This window comes from Juglans microcarpa x Juglans regia, chromosome 8D, assembly GCF_004785595.1.
Source record: "Juglans microcarpa x Juglans regia isolate MS1-56 chromosome 8D, Jm3101_v1.0, whole genome shotgun sequence".
NCBI lineage: Eukaryota > Viridiplantae > Streptophyta > Magnoliopsida > Fagales > Juglandaceae > Juglans > Juglans microcarpa x Juglans regia.
In genome coordinates, this window is record NC_054608.1 from 7,814,419 (window position 1) to 7,836,132 (window position 21,714).

Sequence of the window (21,714 nt, forward strand, 5' to 3'; positions counted from 1 at the left end):
CAGATTCTTGATGATTTTTGGACAAAATTTTGAATTTTTTTTTTAAATAGAAGGTGAAACCAAGCATGTCTGACTCTAGTCTCTGATGGTGTTTGATTGTCAGATACATATCTTTAACCTTCTTCATTTCCAAATTTTTTAAATATGATTATTTATTTATTAGGAAGGTTACAGACACAAAAGATTATATAAAAATAATTTTATAAATTGATGTGATTTTATGTGATTTATCATATCTGCTGTACAATAAAATTAATTTTATAATCTGACAAACCATATCAAACCATATCAATTTATAGAGATGCTTTTATGTAATCAATTTGTAACTATAGTATTTCTCTTTATTTGCAACTTGGATCGAGAATATGAGCAGAAAGTTTACTTGCCTAACAAGCATCATATAATCTAAAACTTATAGCATGAAAATTGTTAGTACCCCATTACCTGCTTCAATGTTGAATTATTTTCCCTTGTGTTTTTCTTACGGACTGCAACTTGATGATTGATCTGTACTTTGACTACTTTCATTGGCCACTGCCATTGTTGCTCTTATTTGAGCATGACCAGCAATTTCAACCATGTTTTTCTTGATTTATTACCTACATGAAAACACCTTGATTGTCGGAACATTCTTTTATGCTGTAGAATATTGTTGGTCCTATGAAAGTTTGTTTGAACATTATGCTCGCATGGGTATGCTTATGGTAGTCTGTTTAATCCATCACCAAGGGAAGAGTTAAAGGGACAAGACATGCAAAGGATGGCTTTTTGCATGGGCTCTTCCTCTTCCACTTCACATTTGCCTTCGTCTTCTTCTCCTCTTCCCCTTCACCTTACAACACAATTTCAGGTGAGAGGCTTGAGTTTAGACACAGAATTCTAAATTTCTTGTAATCTCATTTACAAACATCACTTAAATATAAAATGCTTTTCAATTTCAAATTTTTAACTTTTTCATTTGATCAGTACCTAATCATTATCTCAACACAAAAATCAATATAACTTTCATAAACTTCAAAACAAATATAATATTAAAAAAATTATATTCAAACAACTTTTAACTTTATTGTATTTTTATTTAACTTTTTCTCTATTATTTTAAAAAACCTAATAAAATATTTTAACTCAAATTATTTTATTACTATTTACAAAATTAATTATAAGATACTCAAAGTGTCCAAACAAGTCTTACTATTCATGTCTCCTGTTTTCTTTATCATTTTCCTTCATTGTCTTGTATACATGCAAACGCACGTCTCCTCCACCTGCACCATCTCTAATGTCATCCGACCAAACGTTGACTGTCGGGTCCAAAATATGCCATGATCAACAAGTGGGGATTCCCCTGTTTTTTGCTTCACTAGGTTTTAGGCAATGAGGATGCACTGCTTTGGGGTTCTTGTATATGATCTGTTGCAGGCAAACGCAATTAACACTGAAGAATGGGTTGGTTCTTTACTCGGTCGAGTGACCAATCATGATGTGCATCACGTCCACTTGTGATAGGTTACAACTAATATTACTATTTACAAATTGGGCAATGATTTAGGCGTTTGGATGTAGAGGTGATCTCAAATAATCTGAATTGATATGTGAATAATAGTATTTTACCGATTCTGTTAAGTTGTATTTGAATCTAAATAAATTGATATATGTGTTTAAATATAAGAAATAAGTTGAAATTGAATTAATTTTTTTATCAGAAATTAAAAAAGTAATAAGTCTCATCAATGATTAATTTGAGATAAATTAAGATAAGTTGAATTGATGTCAACAACCAAACACACCCTCATCAACCCACCAATCCACCCTCCAAAAATCAAAAGGAAAAAACTGAATATAGTCTTGGAATCTTTTTCCCGCTTTGTTTTGATTATAGACACAAAATGCTATATAATGCATTTAGTCTCGAAAAAATTGTTTGTTGACCATATATTTCAAGATTAATCATTGGAAGAATAATGGCTGAGCGCTATATATGTTCATTGAATGTCGGAAATGACAAAAGACAAAAGCCTCTGCTTAAAGGAGGTCAAAAGTGTTCATTATAGGTAGCCAGTTAAAGCACTTGTTGAAATTTGACCAAGAGACTCAATAACATGGGTTTTTAGAGTTTGTTGCAACACAATGATCCATGTAGTGGTGACAATACCTATATATTTCACGAGAAATGTTACGAATAGTCTCTATTTAAAAATTATAATATAAGTTTAGGTAATTTTATTTTGAAAAATTTTTAAAATTATCAAAATATCTTTTCTAAAATGATACTTTTTCATTTAATAAAGAGTATGCATATATAGTCTCTAAATAAAGACTGTAAATAAAATTTCTTATATTTCACACTATTTATAAAATGATAAGAAGATCGATGTAAATGTTCTTTTTGTATATCTAACACTTCTCGATAAAATAAATCTATACAATTCGAACAAATCCTAGTCCGCTAAGGAACTGAGAATCATCGACTAGGGGTACTGTTCATCTCATGACAAGCGGCCTGTTGAGAGACTCTAGTTTGTGAAGATGCACTGCATAAGACTATTATAATTTGGTCACCCATTGCATTCCTTTGTCCAAGCAACGCTTACAACTCTATAGCATGAGAATCATTACAAAAAATAGAGGTGAATAAAACCAGTTTAATTGTAGAGGACAACAGATAGACCTGAATTCCGAGTGCAGTGGCCAATACATGCAGCCCCCAAAACTACATTCTTCCATTTATAGTTTCATCTTTTGTAATCGTTAGTGATTTAAGGGAGATCTCTAGGTACATCTTAGTAGTATCAGAAGTCTAAACGCTGTCATGTTTTTAATGAAGAATTTTGTCTCCTCGATCCACTCAAACCAGCTCATGATAAAAGTACCACACGTGCATGCAAATTAATTAGAGATGATAATATATGACACGATCTATTAATCTAATACGAACACGATAAGATAATAACGAGTTTAGATTTAGTCTTAACGGGTTCAGGTCAAAACGAGTTAACCCTTTAAGACACAATTACTTAACGAGTGGATAATGGGTCAATCCATTTTGATTTATAAAAAAAGTTAAAGTTATAATTATACCCTTATACTTAAAAGTAAAATTGTTGGTATTTTAATTTTGATAGTTTTATTGTTTGGATTGTAATTTTGGACTTGTAGTTAGTTTTATATTTTTTTTTATAGATATTGTGATTTTAATATTTATATAAAATTGTGCTAAACTTAATCAGGTCAAATAGATTAATTTTGAGTCTGTTCAACCCATTTACTTAAACGGATTAAAACGAGTTAGATCGTGTAGTGTTAACTTATTTCATAATATTCACTAATGGGTCAAAAAGGGTCATGTCGTGTCAACCCGTTATGTTAATTGGTCGTGTTAGAGTTTGAGATATTGATATGATAAGCTTAATAGATCGTGTTTAAGTTGATCTATATAATATAATATACATGTCTTGACACAATATAAATATACCCGTTAACATAATTTGATACCCCTGAGCCTAACCTCATCATTTGATTAATTGGCACCAGCCACCCATGCACTTAATTTAATGGCATTTTAGAAATTAAATTTAATAAAAAAAATATACATATATTAACACGATACGAATATCGATTTGATGTCCTGAGCCCAACCTCATCATTTGATCAATTGGCACGGCCCACCCATGCACTTAATTTAATGGCGTTTTGGAAATTAAGTTCAGTCAAAAGATTAATGACAATGCAACTTTGACCAACGCTGCATCAACATTTTTCTACCGACTTTTGATTATATTAGGTTTATATTATTACTACAAAAAAATTATTTATTTACAATCAATTAATTTTAGTAAAATAATTATTTATAATTAAAATAAATCTATTTTTATCACAAATGCTCTTTTCATCACAAATAAATAGTCACAAATATCTTTTTTTTTTTTTGTAGTAAATTAAAAATGAGAATCATACGTCTAAATTTTTTTACCAAAAACAAATTATAAGTTTTTTTTCCTTCCTGAAAACAAATTATAAGTTGATTTAATAATAACATATCGGTCTTAATTAACCCAAAAATTTTATTTAATATATAAAATCACTTTTATAAGATTACTGTATAAATCAATACCTGTGTCGGTGCGTCTAGCACACTTTAATTTTGATGCTAGAAAGCTTTTCCTTTTAGTTGAGCACTTCCATGATTAGAATATAATCCACTAGTAGCTGAGATATCAAAGCCAGGATTGACATGATTTTGCATTAAGATGCAACCAAAGTGAACCAACTGCCACACACACACACACACACACACATATATATATATATATATATATATATATATATATATATTTATATATGTAGGGCTAGTTTGGTTACGTAAAATTAAACTATCTCATCTTATCTTATCTCATATAATTATTACAGTTTTTTTAAACTTTCGTATAAAATATAATAAATAATTTAAATTTTAAAATTTTAAAATAAAAATTATATTAAAAATTATATTTTAACAACATTTTATTTAATTTTTAATAAAATATCTTATGAACGAATCCTTAGGTCTCATTTAAATTAAAAATTCATCTCATCTTATCATTACAACTTTATCAAATTTTCACACAAAATATAATAAATAATTCAATTTTTTTAAAGTTTAAAATAATAATAATATTATAATATTTTATTTTATTATTTATAAATTATCTCAATTGATCTCTAAATTCAATCGAGTCTAGAAGTGGTTTGGATTTAAAGATGAGTTAAGATGGTTTGTGAATAGTAGAATAAAAGTTGAATTATTTATTATATTTTATGTGAAAATTTGATAAAGTTGTTTTAGAATTTAAAAAAGTTGAATTATTTATTATATTTTGTGTGATAATTTAAAAAAATTATAATTATGATAAGAGATTAATTGAGGTAAATTTTAAATACAAATGAGGTCTTTAAGTTTTATTTGGATTTGAAGATGAGTTGAAATGAGTTGTAAATAGTAATAAGATGAATTATAAATAATAGTAAGATTTATGAGTTAAAATTGATAAATAATAATAAATAATAATAAAATAAATTAGAATAAATTGAGATAAATTATAAATTCAAATCGAGCTTAATCTGATCTTGGGTACTACCGACTGCATAATCATCCCAAATTAGACAGAAAGCCAAACTCCCACGAATTCTCTCTCCAAATAATTCACAAATTTACATTAAAAGTTGAACAAACCATTCAGAAATCCACATCGTGATATGCAAATGGTGTTTGGTGCATTAATGTTGGTGCCATCAGTCTGATCGTGGAATAGTTTATACGTTTGTACCATTTTCCAATATTTAATACATTTTGTCGAGGCTTTAAATAGTTGCAAACCTGTTGCCGTCAGATTCCAAATATTTCAACAACTGATAATCTTTCTTTCTTTTTCTTTCCATCCCTAAGTTACTGTTTCATGATGCATTTTTGAGTTCTCCTGCCGCCACCGAAAAAGTGACTCGAAGATATCTCTAATAGTATATTTTATTTTATTTTTATTATTTTTATATATTTTTTAATCATTATAAATATTTAAAAAAAATAAAAAATTCATAATATCATTAAAAGTTATTTCCTTAAAAAAAAAAAAAAAAAGAGAAAGTCTACTTTACCTCTCCAAGTTGACACCTCTATTTGACCGCTGGTAAAAATTCTTTTTTTTTTTTTTTAATGATTAAGAAAATGATTTTAAGTGTATTGGAATTTTTTTTTATTTTTTAAATGTATTTAAATATGTTAAAAAAATGTGAAAATAAAAAAGAGAAAAAAAAAGATTTTACTGCCCAGCGGTCAAAATGGAGCGGCATAGTAACCACACCTAAAAAAAAAAATATATTCAGATCCAAATTCATGATCCAAAGCATTTCTGTACATTTTTATACAACAATCAATAACTTTTGAGAAAATATATTTTTAATTGTAAATTGTATAACGCTACATAATCATTTGAAAAAAATGAATAAAAAGCGATATCTATATAAAAAAAATTAATTTTTTAATAGTAAATTTTATTCTTTTTTAAAGTAATTACGTGATGTTTATGTACGTTACAGTTGTACGTACAGTGACGTAAAATTACTTTTAATTTTTTCATATTCCTTGTACGTTCTTCTACTAATTATGATTGGTTATATTATTTTTTTAATATAAAATAATTATTTTGATCAATTTTATCAATAAAATATATAAAAATTATTCTATATAACACAACTCTTTTTAAAGGGTGATGTAATATCTGAAATTCTGGGTCCATTGCCCAAAGAAAATTGAAGTCAAAGTTTTTGATTCCAGTTTAAAATTATATGTTAATTAATTTATTATTTAGACGGTGAGTTTTGTCTTCAAGGCTTTTAGGATGTTAAAAAGTCATTAATTTTCTGATCTTTTTGCCTAACCATTACACACTTGCCAGGTCTGATCATGGCTAGTCACCTGTTGCAAGCAAGCCACTACATGGAGGAAAAATATTATATTTGTATCCTTTAAATGTTAGGTGTTACTTCTATATTTCATGCCTCTAATTATTAAAACTGATATCTTCTACTTTTTAACTTAAAAAAATTAATAGCGCTATTGATCTATTAAAATGGTAATGACAGATGCAGATATGTAGTTATCAGATTTATCTATTTATTTTAAAAGGAGTATGTGAAAATTACATATCTTAAAACTGTAAATATTATTTCTTCTATTTAACATAGATACAAAATCGAGTAATGAAAAATACACCTTACTACTTTTATATGGGTAATTTGCGAATTGTTTGGATACTGAAATGAGATGAGATTAGATAGTTTTATATAAGTTGAATAAAATATTATTAAAATATTATTTTTTAATATTATTATTATTTTAAAATTTGAAAAGTTGAATTGTTTATTATATTTTATATAAAAATTTAAAAAAATTATAATAATAAAATGAGATGAATTGAGATAATTTCTGTAATCAAACGAATCCCGTTTAAATTGAGAATTGATCTCAAAAGCCCTTAATGTGTCAATTTAAATCTTCAATCATGAATACATGGATTGACAAATAGAAATTAGACCTCTTTTAACCATCTATCAATCAAGCTTATAAAAAAAGAAAAAGACAGGCGGGGGCATGTGTGATCCTGATGACATGTCTATAGCTATGATCTGTCTATACTGACCTATACACAAGATTACTCCAAAAATAAAATAAAAGGAAGAGAGTTTCAAAGAGAATTTACAGATTATCTTCCGCCTCCGAATTAGAAAAGTTGGTCCCCCTACGCTATTTCAACTTGCATGCCTGGGGCTGGCTTCTTCTTCATTGCGTGGACGGAAAGTCATCCATTTTCACAACCCCATCCATCCATCCAGCACCGACTCTTCTCGCCTATCTCTGCCCCTCAAAACTCCATCCACTTGTACACATACAAAACTCATCATCATCCTCATCATTAGCACAAGTATATATCCATATATATTATTAGAGTAATGATATACACACAATAAATTATACAATATATTTACAATAATATTATAAAAGATAGATATTTTTATAAAATTATATTAATTTTATAAGATATTTTATAAAAATACTCTTCATTTAATATATTATTGTATAATATATTATATAATATATTATGTGCAGATCATTTTTCATATTATTAATATGTAAAATGCTAAGTGCAAGGCTGACATAGCATGCCACAACAAAATTAATTAGTTCAAAATTATTGTTGATTAGATTATACGTCAGTCCATGCATCTTGTCCATGTACAGACCCGTGCGTGCGTGTACGTAGCATGTTGATCTTAGGGTACTACTAGTATTGATTTCTCTAGATATATATATACAAAATCATATCTTTTAGAGATTATTTTTTCATATCAAAAAAAGCTTACACATTAGATTATGTATAGTTTTTCTTATTATTTATTTTTTTCCTAAAATTATTATTTTTTTTATATTTTACAATTAGTACCACTGTAAATTTTATCATTTAGCACCCACTAGAATTTCTTTCTTAAAATTCTATCCGTTGGTGGAGATAGAGATAGAGGGGGAGGAGAGAGAAAAAAGTAATAAAATAAGATTGATTTGGAGAGTGAACAATACATTTTCAAATTTGTAAAAACATTGTTCATAGCTATGAAATTTTCTAGAAATGTATAATCCAATACAATCCAATTTAAGATCATATTATACAAATATGTAGATGTATATGCAGATGTATAATCCAATACTAGTGCTCTCATCTATGTATATGCATTACCTCATCACTGTTTCTAACAAATTAACACGAGAAATAATTTCTACCTATATTTTGTGCCGAATTCTTTTTTTATTTTTTAATTTTTACTTAATGGTTAAAAAAGTATTTTTTAATGAATTTGTGAATGTTGTTTTACTTTTACAAAATCTTAAATGGATTTTAAAAAATGGCAAAATGTGAGTCCAGCTCCAGCTTGCCCGACACTTACCTTCCATGCGGAGCCAACATTCGGGTACGATTACAGTACCAAATTGCCCTACTGCGTACCTCCCTGTGAGGCTCAAAGAAGCAAGTTTAGTCTCTAAACTACTCGACCTCTTTCACGGTAGAGTGCAAGTCTAATCCCTCGGCTGGCCGACTACTTATCCTGACCTCTTCCACGGCGAAGTGCGGGTCCAGCTTCTCAGCTGCTTTACTACTTACATTCCTGTGAAACTCAAAGAGGCAGGTTTAGTCTCCAGGCTACTCGACCTCTCTCACAGCAGAGTGTGGGTCTAGTATTTCAATTGCCTGACATTACTCCTGGGACGACATCTCCTCCAGCAAACTCTGAGCATTTACAATCATGCCATAACCACTGCCTCAGAACTTCACCACACTCCAGCAAGACAATTCAGATTTGTAAATTTCACACTTGTGATTGGGGATTATTTACGCTAACTGGTTTGAATTTTGCAGCATGGTCAAGTATCTCCTGCTTACCTCCCCGTGAGACTTAAAGAGGAAGGTTCAGTCTCCAAGCTGCCAGACCTCTCTCATGGCGAAGTGCTGGTCCAGTCTTTCGACTGCCCAACATTACTTTTGGAACGACATCTCCATTAGCAAACACCGAGTGTTTAGCACACGTGCCACAACCACCTCGTTCAGGTTATCTTCTGGAACGAGTCAATAGGCAGAAAAGGTCAGGGACCGCTAGGCCCCACAAGCACCTAACAGGCGGGCAGGTCTGCTTGACCTTCGCTCTCCAAGCCGAGCTCCACGCTCGTACCTTATATGGTTGAGCCTATCTCCAGCACATCTCCCACCAAAGACAAGTTTCTCGCTCACACCTAACTCGATCAAGCCTATCTCCAACACATTTCTCGCCAAAGACAAGCTCTGTGCTAGCACTTAACGCGGTCGAGTTAACCTCACACTTATCTCGCTAATTTGAGCTCCGCGCTCACAATCTAATTGGTGAGCCTATCTCCTGCCAAAGACGAGCTCTGCGCTTGCACCTAATGCGGTTTTGCTAACCTCTCGCTTACCGTGCTCCCACCTAACACATTCGAGCTAATCTTCCACTTATCTCGCTAAGCCGAGCTCTGCGCTCGCACTCTACGTGGCGAGGCTATCTCTCGCCAAAGATGAGCTCTATGCTCGTGCCTAACGTAGTCGAGCTAGCCCCCGCTTATCTCTCCAAGATGAGCTCTGCACTCACACTTAACGCGGTCGAGCCCATTTCTCGCCTAGCCTCGTGTTCAAAAATCTTCATCGCTTAACGCAAGTGAAACGAATAACCAGGGACCCACTCCAAGAATTTATTTCTCTATGGATCTTTAAAGATTCTTAAGGTTTTCTTTTGGAAATTGCCCTTAAGAATCACAGGCAATTGGAAAGGATAAAATATACTAGGCCCAAAGTGGTTTTGTAAGCCCAATTCAAGGGTAGGGGTCTCATCAGGAAGGAGGAAAGAGAGAAGGAAGGAGGGAACAAAACACTGAGGAAGGACATGGTGTTAGGAGGAAAATGAGAGATGTGATATAAAGGAGAGAGGATGTGACATATAGGAACAAGGGGCAGGAGATAAAAGGGAGGGAACTAGAAGATTTCAGGGACTTTTTTCTTGACTTCAACTTCTGCTTAAGCTTGTTCAACCTGGAAACCAGAGCACCAACAATAGGGTCACCTCCAGAAAATAAATCTCTATTCTCCATTGTACAGCGATGATAAGTGATCATGAAAGCTTGTAAAACAATTATATTATAGTAGATTCTTCCCCCCGCCAAAAACCTGTGGATGTAAGAATTATGCCGAACTATGTAAATCTATGTGTCTTTATCGTTTTATATTCCTTGTATTTATTTTCTGTTCGCTATCATGGATGCATGAACGGACACCGTACAATCGCACCTAACCACTGTCGGGGGCTACACACCACACCGATTGAGACCCGAATTTTTATAGCGAGCCGGGAATGATTCTTTCTCTCTTTCTCGTTTGTTGTGCTATTTTTAGGTATTAACAGATCCATCGCTTGCAAGTTCTTCCCACCCTTGGCAAGTTGATATTCGGCCGAGTGCTCTCATGCTCCTTCCTTCTCCCCCTCTCTCTTATTTTAATCACTTTTTTCACAATGCACTTTTTTTAATAGTAGACACTTGAGATGAGTGCATGAGATTTATACACTTTAAGGCCTGGTTTACTTTTAAGACTAAAATTTAAAACTTTGAAAACCTTTCATCTCATTATTACAACTTTCTCAAATCCTCATATAAAATAAAATAAACAATTCAATTTTTTTAAATTCTAAAACAAAAATAATATTAAAAAATATATTCTAACAATAATTTATTTTATTTTTTAACTTTAATATCAACTCATATCATCTCATCTTATCTTATCTCTAAAAATAAACGAGGCTTAAAATTGTATTTAAAATTATATATATATATATATAAATTAATTACCCAAGGGGTTAGGAGTAATTAGGGTTTTATGCTTGCGTACTAGAGGCGTAATCATATCCGTACGTCGGCTCTCACATGCCCACAAAACCGGTACCTTCATTTTCTTAATTCCAAATTGCCCTTTCGGGCTCGCTACAACAGAACACATACATTTTATTACATTCACATTCACATTAAGCACTGTTATATAACAGAAGAACAATATATATATAGAGGAAGAGAGATGGGAGGTGATGGATTATGTCGGCAAGTTTTGGATTTATCTTAAAGGAAGATCAACGTGGCGGCCGTTCCCAGACGACAGACTAGCAGCCAAGTAGGAAACTGATCATGAGACCCCCCTCCCCCGTTTTTCTCTCTCTATATATAAGTATATATTGCCTCTGCATATTCCTAGAAATTGTTTCTGCCTTGGCATGGGATGGCAATTAATTAAGTAGTACTTTCCGAGTCTGAAAGCCGAATCTTCCTGGGTTTTGTTCTTGTTTTCAGCTATATGTTGTAGTTATTAAAGATTACGAGAAAAATTCAAAAGAAAGAATCAAATTTTGTTAATATCTATATAGCTAGCGTAGAGTGGTGATCATCGTCATCATCCTGCCATGGAAGGAACCTGTTTTTCGACGTCAACAAGCGCAGAAAAGCGCAAGCAGAGGCAGCAGCAGCACCAGGAGAAGCCTTACAGAGGTATAAGGATGAGGAAGTGGGGGAAGTGGGTGGCTGAGATTCGGGAACCCAACAAGAGGTCAAGGATTTGGCTCGGTTCCTACATAACCCCTATCGCCGCCGCGCGAGCCTACGACACCGCCGTTTTCTATCTCCGAGGCCCTTCGGCTCGGCTTAACTTTCCCGATTTGATCTTCCAAGAAGATCGACACGTCAACGATCTCGGCGACATATCTGCCGCTTCTATACGCAAGAAAGCCACCGAAGTCGGAGCCAGAGTCGACGCCATCGAAGCAGCTCACCATCCGTCGCAACCGAAGTCTGGTCGAGTCTCAGAGCCGCCCGATTTAAACAAGTATCCGGGCCCGGAAAACTCCGATGAAGATTGAAGACATGACACGCATATATATATATATATATATATACTTGGGCAGTTGCTTAATTATAGTTTCTTCGTGTCTTTTCCATCTTCTCATGGTGTGCCGGAAAAAGAAAAAGAGATAGAGAATCTCATCCGACACATGCACCGCTAAGAAAAAGAAGAAAGAAGGTTGTGAATTAAATAGAATCAACAGGTCCTGTTTGATACGCTTAGATTACCCCCAGTTGTAACCAGATCAAGTAGTAATTAGCAGAAATAGTCTTGTCAGAGAATGATCACCAGATTAGTTCTTTAATTTCACGATTTGCTTTCCTTTTTGTTCATATACAGTTCCATTTTTTCCATGTTTCTGGATATATATAAACTCTCTCCAGCACTTTAAAAAGTGCTGGAAATTCGATTAAGGACGATTGGACGAAGAAGAAGATGAATGGCCGTGGAAAGAGGGGAACAGCGATGGCCTACCGACCAACCAATGCAAGCTTTCTATATATATATTTTTTTTCTTTTCAATTATTATTTTTCAGTTGGCAAACGATGGAAGACAAGAAGATAAGGTAGAAGATAAGGCAGAGAGAGTTGGGCAACAAGAACCGGTACTCATGACGTGAGATGTGGACACCACAAAAAAACCATGAAAGAAAAGGTAAGACTATCTTCGTGTGTTGTGTGGTCCTTTAATCGCAGAGGTTGTCACCGACGACGTTGTTTGTAGAATGGAAGCTAATTATGAAAGCTCTATTCCCTTTGAAGTTGATGGGTGACGGCTTGTGGGCGGTGAGAAATTTTTTTTTTTTGGCCTTCGGCTCGTTTACTTTTAAAATTCACTTCACCTCCTTTCGTATCATTATTATAATTTTTTTAAATTTATACATAAAAAATAATAAATAATTTAACTTTTTCAAATCTCAAAATAATTTTTCTAAATCTTCACATAAAATATAATAAATAATTTAACTTTTATTTTATTATTTACAAACTATTTCAACTCATATCTAAAATCACTCCTAATTTATTGTTAATTAATTTTATTTTTTACCTTCAAATTTGTTGATTTAATTTAAATTATGTTTTTTTGTATATTAGATTTTAGTATTTTATCATTCAAATCATATTAATTTATACTATATATATATATATATTTTAGGTGCTTTTTAATAAAATGAACTTTCCACATTCCGGTGCAAATTCCATGAAAAAGTCTGTGAATGTATCATCATTCTTTCTTATAAATATCTAATATAAAATATAATTTAAAACTCGTCAAAGTTTGAAATTAATAAAGAGAACTATAAAAATTTTTTGTTAGGAGTGATACACATTTATAAAGAGATTACATAAAAGTAATTCTATAAATTGACATAATTCTATATGAACTGTTAGATTTGTGTTACAATAAAAATAACTTTACATACTAAAATACCACATCAAAACACGTCGATATGTGAGATTACTTATGTGTAATTACTTTGTAGTTAAAGTATTTTTCAAATTTTTTTTATATATCTTCCAACAAATTACCTTATGAAACGAGGTACCGTAACAAAATGTTTATTTGATGTTAGATATTTACAATAAAAATGACTTCAATCCCGTAATGAAGAGTTTTATTACATACAAACTGGAACATGTTAAGAATTAACACATCAATTAATGTTGCAAGATCCATTAAAATTTTAATAAAGTTAAAGTATCAATAATTTTTTAACATAATTCGTGTGGATGGCTTTTATATGCAGAATGGTTTTTTGGGCACATTAAAAATGGTACTTTAGATCAAATGATCGTTTTCGACGCAAATACATGACCACAAGTCGTAGAATTACATGCACCGCCAAGAGCTACTTAATGCCTCTACCACATAAAACATTAATATTAACATCAAAGCCTATCTTATCTCAAGACTTAGGGAAGTCTAGTATGTGGCTAACAACAATACACCCATGTAAGCTAAGCCTTGCATGTCTGTAGATGTTTATCCTTAATGGATAAAACTTCAAGCTTCACTTAAAGCATATACCTACAAAATAATTATACAAAAATAAATTTAAAAACTAACGTGGTTTGATGCAGTACGTTATATTGTAAAATTATTTTTACTAAATCTAACGGATCACATAAAACTACGTCAATTTATGAATTTATTTTTATATAATCCATTTATATTTGTAGCACTTTTCAAACATATATATGTTCAATAAGCAAAAATCAAGACATTCTTATAGGAGGGGAAAGTGTTAGTGATAAATAGATTTTGTATCTTCAATCTCATGTTAATTATGATTTTGCACTCAATACTTCAAATTATTAAAACTAACATATTTATCATTTGCACTCTTTTGTTTAAGTGTGTGTTAGTTTTAATGCAAAGTATAATATTTCTAACAAGGAAAATGATTTTGTACAGTTTTAAAGTGTTTAAACTTAATACAAACTTTTTGAAAAAAAAAATGTAAGGCATATTTAAGACTCGACTAAAAATTTTAACTTTTCATGATCGATGTCACTCTTTTTAAAGTGACTATATAATATTTATAATCTATATATGATTACTCTTCTATCAATTTAAAAGAAGAAGTTATATATAATATATATATATATATATATTGGGTCTTGATATAATCACAAAAAATCTTCCTCCATGGATTATCTGTATTTTTCTATCTGATTAAATTATTTTATCTATTTTGGACTTTCAAGGTCTGGTATCTTTATCGAGTGTTATGCACTCAACTAGCAAATGGATGATGCTTCAAACGGTTGACATGGAGAATACTGCAACAACCTCTCCTGGAGACAACATTAGGACAGACAAGTACCTATGGAGCCAACATCACCAGGTTGTCACTCACTGTGACCAGCTTGTCATTCCCCTCCACACCTTTCTTAAAATCGTATTAAAGAGGAATGCATATCTTTTTCTTTTTTAATTTCTGATTGATGTGACAAGTGCCGATTCTGCATTCCCACCAACGAATGTTTACATTAATAATAATAAAAAAAAAACTTTAAGTACAAGGAATTAATTCCTCTGGCATCTGTGACATTGCTTGACGTCCTTAATTTTCATAAATTCTTTCATTTTATCTGCATTAAGATCAATTGAGGTAATTTCAAAATAATAGTATAAAATATTATTAAAAGATTATATTTTAAAATTTTAAAAAATTATAACGATAAGATGAGTTAAGGTGAAGTTTTAATACAAATCGAAGCTTAATCATTATCATTTTTTAAAAATTTTTACATAAAATAAAATAAATAATTTATTTATTTTTAAATCCTAAAACAAAAATAGTATTAAAAAAAATCTATTTTAACAATATTTTATTTAATTTTTAATATTTATCTCAATTCATCTCATCTCACCTACAAAAACAACTAAATCCAAATTTGCATATTGTAAGAGGATAAGGCTTCGCCTGTTTTTACAACCATTCTCATCTCACTTCATCTTATCTCATCTAATCATTATAACTTTTTCAAATTCTTATAAAATAAAATAAACAATTCAACTTTTTCAAATTTCAAAATAAAAATAATATTAAAAAATATATTTTAATAATATTTTATTCAACTTTCAACTTTATTTCAACTCATCTCATCTCGTCTGCAAAAACAAACGAGTCCTCTTATCATTTCTCAAATTTCAATTATATTTAATCATTGTAATTAGGTTTTAGGAGGTTTCTTTTTATTTTTCAAACTCAACTCATCTCAACTTGAGACTATGTTTGGTTGTTGAATTAACTCAATTCATCTAAAATCAATCATTGATGGGACCTACTACTTTTTCAATTTCTAATAAAAAAATTAAACTTATCTTAACTTATTTCAAACATTTTAACAAAAAAATAAATAAATTCATCTCAACCTAAAAAATTTAAATTCATCTCAATAGGACCCACAAAATACTACTATTCACAACTTAACTTAACTCATCTCAACATCCAAACGTAGTTTTAATTGGACCTTTGAGACAGACAAATAATCATGTGGGGGAAATCTTATTAGATTTTTGCCGCCTAATACCTGATTGTTGGAAGCAGTATGTGGTAAGCATACCTAGTTTGTTTACATAGATTAGATGAGATGAAGTAAAAGTTGAAAGTTAAATAAAATATTATTAAAATATAATTTTTTAATATAATTTTTGTTTTGAAATTAAAAAAAAAAAATTGAATTGTATATTGTATTTTATGTGGGAGTTTAAAAAAATTGTAATAATTAGATGAGATGAGATGGTTTGTGAAAATAAACGAGACATTTATTTGTTTCTCATTCTGCAAGCTACAACCTATACAGAGTCAAAGCATGAAAATATGAGAGGCAATATGTGACGATCAATCTATAAATTCATGAACACGACACGAAATTAATGAGTTTGAATTTGATAAAAAATTATTTGAGTACAACCAAGTCGACCTATTATTGTTAGATTATAATATTAATATTTTTCAATATGTTTATATTTTTATTGTTAGGATTATATATATAATTCAATATTTATAATCATTTTGGGAAATTTTAGAGTACAAAGGATTCCATAACCTGCAATACTGTGGCACAATAGTTAATTTTTTTCCCTTCCTCGTACATGTCCATCTCCCCCTTTCCCTTACCAGAGCCCCCACTCCCCCCAGGGACACAAAGGGAGCCAATTTCCCGCCGCCCAATCCCGTCCCCACAACTGTTGCCGAGAACCCACTTTCTTCAAAAACCCAATTTCAGACTCTCTCACGGCTCATTTTCTCAACCTCGCCCTTCTCTCTCACCAACCCATTAGACTCAATACCCATTTCACCCATATGGGTCTACGAAAAAGTACATACCATATAATCTCGCCCTTCTCTCTCATAACTCCAAAGACTCTGTTAGAATTATATTGATCAGTTCTATATATTTATATATATATATATATCAATTGTGCTATACAAAGTGACATATATATAGGAGGCCAAAGATTGTACAAGAGCATTACTAAACCAATATGAGACTCACATAACACATTCACTAACAACCCCCATCTAACTTAAGATGTATGAGAAACTACCTTGAAGTTGTCAACCTAATATTGAAACCGAGCCATAGGATGAGACTTTGTAAAGATGTTGGTAAGCTGATCTTGAGAGGAGGCGGAGAATAACTGAAGATAACCCTGTAGCAAATGATAACGAATGACATGATAATCAATCTCGTTGTGCCTAGTTAGCTCATGGAAAACACCATTATGAGCAATCTAGATGGCATTGCTATTGTCATAGTAAAGATGAGTGGTCGAGGTGAGAGGTACACCTAAATCCTGCAGTAACCATCAGAGCCAAAGGAGTTCAGCGGGTGTGTCTGCCAGGGCACGATACTCTGCCTCAATGCCGGATCGAGAGACAATAGTCTGTTTCTTGCCACACCAAGAGATCAATGAGGAACTGAGAAGGAAGTAGTAACCTCTAGTGGAACGGTGATAAGTGGGATCACCTGCCCAATCAACATTAGAGTATGCTCGAAGAACTAGTGGAGACTAAGCAGAGAAGTGTAGTACAATGGGCTGTTCGAGAGGTAAACATGAACTGGGTTACCTGATGCACAGTATAAGAAATGTCTGGATGAGTGACTATAAGATAAACTAAGCCGCCAACCAATTGTTGATAAAGTGTGAAGTCAAACAATAATTATCCACACTAGGGGGTCATATGAGCATGAAGCTCGATGAGTGTATTAACAACCTTGCTATCAATAAGGCCAGCTCAAGACAAAAGATCAAATACATACTTGGCTTGAGTGAGGTAGAACCCACCTACTGAGGAAGTGATCTCCAAGCCAAGAAAATAACTTAGGTGATCAAGATCTTTCATCTCAAATTGCTGATTGAGGAAGTCCTTAAGTTCCTAAATGCCATTAAAATCATAACCAGTAAGAATCATGTCATCCACATATAGTAGTAGCAAAATGAGACCTTTGTCGGAACAACAAATGATGATTTCCGAGTCATGGAAACTAAGGGAGTAGTCCGAATGAGAAACCGTAGAGGTGAATTTTGCAAACTAGGCACGAGGGGATTGCTTAAGGACATAGAGCACAAAGGAGGCAGTAGACCTTGGTTGGTGGATAAGACAGACCAGGTGGAGGCCACATATAGACCTTTTCACACAACACTAGTCAATAAAGTATTTTTGACATCCATCTAAAAGAGCTTCCACTGATGAGAGGCCACAACACCCAATCGAGTGCGAACAGAGGAGAGACTGGCAATTAGGGCAAAAGTCTCCTTATAGTCAATGCATATTCCTGTGTGAAACTTTTGGCACTAAGGCGAGTTTTATACCTTTCAATAGAACCATCTGAGAGAGTCTTGATATTATAGATCCACTTACAACCAATCACAGACTTTCCAGGAGGCAAACCAACCAGATCTCATGTATAGTTCTTAGATAATGCATCAAGTTCCTCAGTCATTACATCATGCCATAAGGGATTAGTGGATGCCTCACGATAGGAGTGAGGCTCATGCAAAGTAGCAAGGGCAGTATAACAATGGAAATCATGCAGATGAGTAGGAAAAGATCTTACTCAAGAAGAACGGTGAAGGAAAGGCCAGCTATGTGATTTGAAAGTAGGGCAGGTTCAGGGACTAAAGATACCTCAGTAAACAGGTGATGTTTCCAAAACACAACATGATGAGAAATGTGGAGGCGATGAGTAATAGGATCATAACACCGATAACCTTTCTAAGTCTCACCGTAGCCAAGAAAGCAACAAAGGCGAGAACGTGGCTCCAACTTTATATGTTCATAAGGTTGAAGAAGGACAAAGCAAGCAGAACCAAATGAGCAAAGGTGTTGATAGTTAGGGGGAGATCCAAAAAAATGCTCATATGGAGACCGATTTTAGATGACTGGACTTGGAAGGTGGTTAATGATATGAACTGCAGTAAGGGCAGCTTCACCGAAAAATGGGGCAGGGACTTTAGCAAATAGGATAAGAGTCCGAGCTATGTCAGGGATATGTCGAAATTTTAGTTTGGCTCGTCGATTCTGCTGAGAGGTGCCTGGACAAGAGGTTTGATGGATAGTGCCATATGTTTTCATGATAATTTGAAAAGTAGATTGTTTGTATTCAAGTGCATTTTCAGATAAAAAAATTTTGATGCGTTTACAAAATTTGGTTTATATCATTTTTGCAAAGTTAAATGAATATGCAATAGTTCAGAACGAGAGTACATGAGATAGACCTAACTATAACGAGTGAAATCATCAATAAATATAACAAAATAACCAGATCCACTAATACTAGTTACGGGGCTAGATCCCCAAACATCAGAGTGTATCAAATAAAAAATACTAGTAGACAATGACTAACTACTATGAAAAGGCAAAGCATGTTGTTTTCCTAGCTGACAAGAAATACAATCAAATGTATCTTGGGACACATAACCTAAAAGATCTTAAGAAACTAACTGTTGTATTCAGAAAGAGGATGTTGGCCAAGTCGAGAGTGCCAGAAGGCAAAGGAAGCAGAAACAGATGTGACAACAGAAACACCCACGGGTGGACTAGGATAAGCTGAGGGAATATGAAAAGTGCTCATTGGAAACATACGCTCCACTCTAGGATCTGTCCTAAGTGCCTGTCTTGTCTGTGGATCTTGCATAGTACAACCAGAGTAGTAAACAATAACACGGTAGCCAAGTTGAGCCAATTGCCCCACAGACATCAAGTTAAAAGAAAGTTTAGGAACGTGAAGCACTTTAGAAATGGAAATGTTGGATGTAGAGATAAAGCCTATACTAAGAGCAAGCATAGTGGATCCATTGGTAATGTGTATAGCAAGTGGTGGATGTGCATAATGCATTTTAAAGAACAAGGACGATGAGGGTGTCATATGATTGTGACATGCAAAATTCATAAGCCAAGAGAGAGACTTACCCGGCAGAACAAAAAGAGCAGAGGAGGATGATGCATTACCAAATCGAATTAAGACCTGATTGAGGAGGTTCTCCAAGTCAATTGTGGAGAGAGTGATGGTGGATCCAGAAGACTGAGGTGTATCTCTAATGGATTCAGAGACATGAGGAGTGTCTGAACTAGCAATAGAAGCAGTAGGAGTTCCTTTCTTGTTACGGAGTTAACAAGTCTCGATAACATGGCCAGAACGTTTACAATAATGAAAAAAAAAATAACTTATTGGAGCGGTAGTTGCTAGGACCACGCTTTTCAGAACCATATTGCTGAGGTTGATCAGAGGAGGAAACTGACGAAGTGGTAGCCAAGACACTGAGCTTGTTCTAAGTCTGTAATGTTTGCAGACGAGTTTTCTCACATATCAGCTCATTGACACCAATATCTAGGGAAGGAGTCGGAGTAAAATTAAGCAGTTGACCATGGATCGGCTCAAATTCATCCTATAGGGACATGAGAAACTGATAGAGACGATGTTGATCACGAAAAATGGCATACATGTCAAGATCAGTGGGATCCTTCCAGAGTGGATTAGAGAGATCAATCTGATTCCAAATGTGACAAAGACGATCAAATAAGTCATTGATGGATTGGCCAGGCTCCTGTCTGAGCTGATATAACTCGATCATAAGTTTATACTCTCTAGAACCATGAGTAGCATAACGCCTGGCTAATATGGTCCAAGCCGATAGAGCATTATCATAACTACCAAGTAGAGTGGAGATACTTGGAAGGGAGGTGTTGCGCATCTGAGTAAGGATCTGATAATTATGACTATCCCATTTGAGAAAGTCTTGTAGAAATTGTTCTACTCGTTCATTTCCTTTTTGCACTGGCTTTGCCCAATCACTCGTGCAATAGAACCAAAATTCATGGCCTTTAAGAAAGCTGCAAAAAAACTGAGACCACACCAAATAGTTTCTACCATCTAATATAACATGAATAGGACGAAGAATCTCATTACTTTGAGCCATTATGAAACTAGATATGCAAAAATAGACTAAGAAAATGAGATTAGCACGCGAAAATATGCAAAAAACACTTGGATAGAGAAAGTTAACAACAGAGCTGGTGTGGATGACTGTTGACGTGGCTGCTGACAAGACAAGGGCTGGTGTCAGCGATGTGAAGAGCATGGATGTGGAGCTACAAAGCAGTTGGGCAGCACGACATCAACTTTTGTTGGCGCATGGGGGCGCGTGTGAACTCAAATCTAATAGATTTTGCTAGTGTTGAGTCACTCTTAATGAGATATTCCCAATGGTATGCCGCATGATCAAAACAAAGCTCCAAGCACAATGATTCCAAAATTTTGTAATAGTCCTCACAACGATTGCAATTATCTGACGGCAGTGAGTAACACTTGAATGGCTCAGTTGTAGAAGATAGAGGTAGTGAAAGAGTGCTAAGAATTATGAAAACTACTTGTACTTACAGGATCAGAGTAGTGGCTCTAATGCCATGTTAAAATTGTATTGATCTATTCTATCTGTATATATCAATTGTGCTACATACAATGTGGCATATATATATATATGAGGTCAAAGACTATACAAGAGCATTACTAGACCCATGTGGGACTCACATAACACATATACACTAACATACTCATTGGCATATTCCAAGGACTTGACCTATTTTTTGCCCTTAAAGGTTTCTTTGAGAATGAGAGAGTTTAGGGACTTAACACTCTGGAGCTTCTATGAAGGGTCATCTATGGGTTTAGCACGTTGGTTTTGGCTTCCATCTTCGGGTTGAGGGGTTGCTTCTTTGTGGTC

At 33.2% G+C, this 21,714-nt stretch overlaps 1 protein-coding gene across 1 annotated transcript; it reads left to right on the forward strand.

The window, feature by feature from the left end:
- Window positions 1–11,049: 11,049 nt before the first annotated feature.
- Window positions 11,050–12,248, forward strand: LOC121241816 (ethylene-responsive transcription factor RAP2-1-like). Its single transcript, XM_041139660.1, has one exon. The coding sequence runs from the start codon at window positions 11,536–11,538 to the stop codon at window positions 11,986–11,988; it is 453 nt and encodes a 150-aa protein (XP_040995594.1). The 5' UTR covers window positions 11,050–11,535; the 3' UTR covers window positions 11,989–12,248.
- Window positions 12,249–21,714: the final 9,466 nt, after the last annotated feature.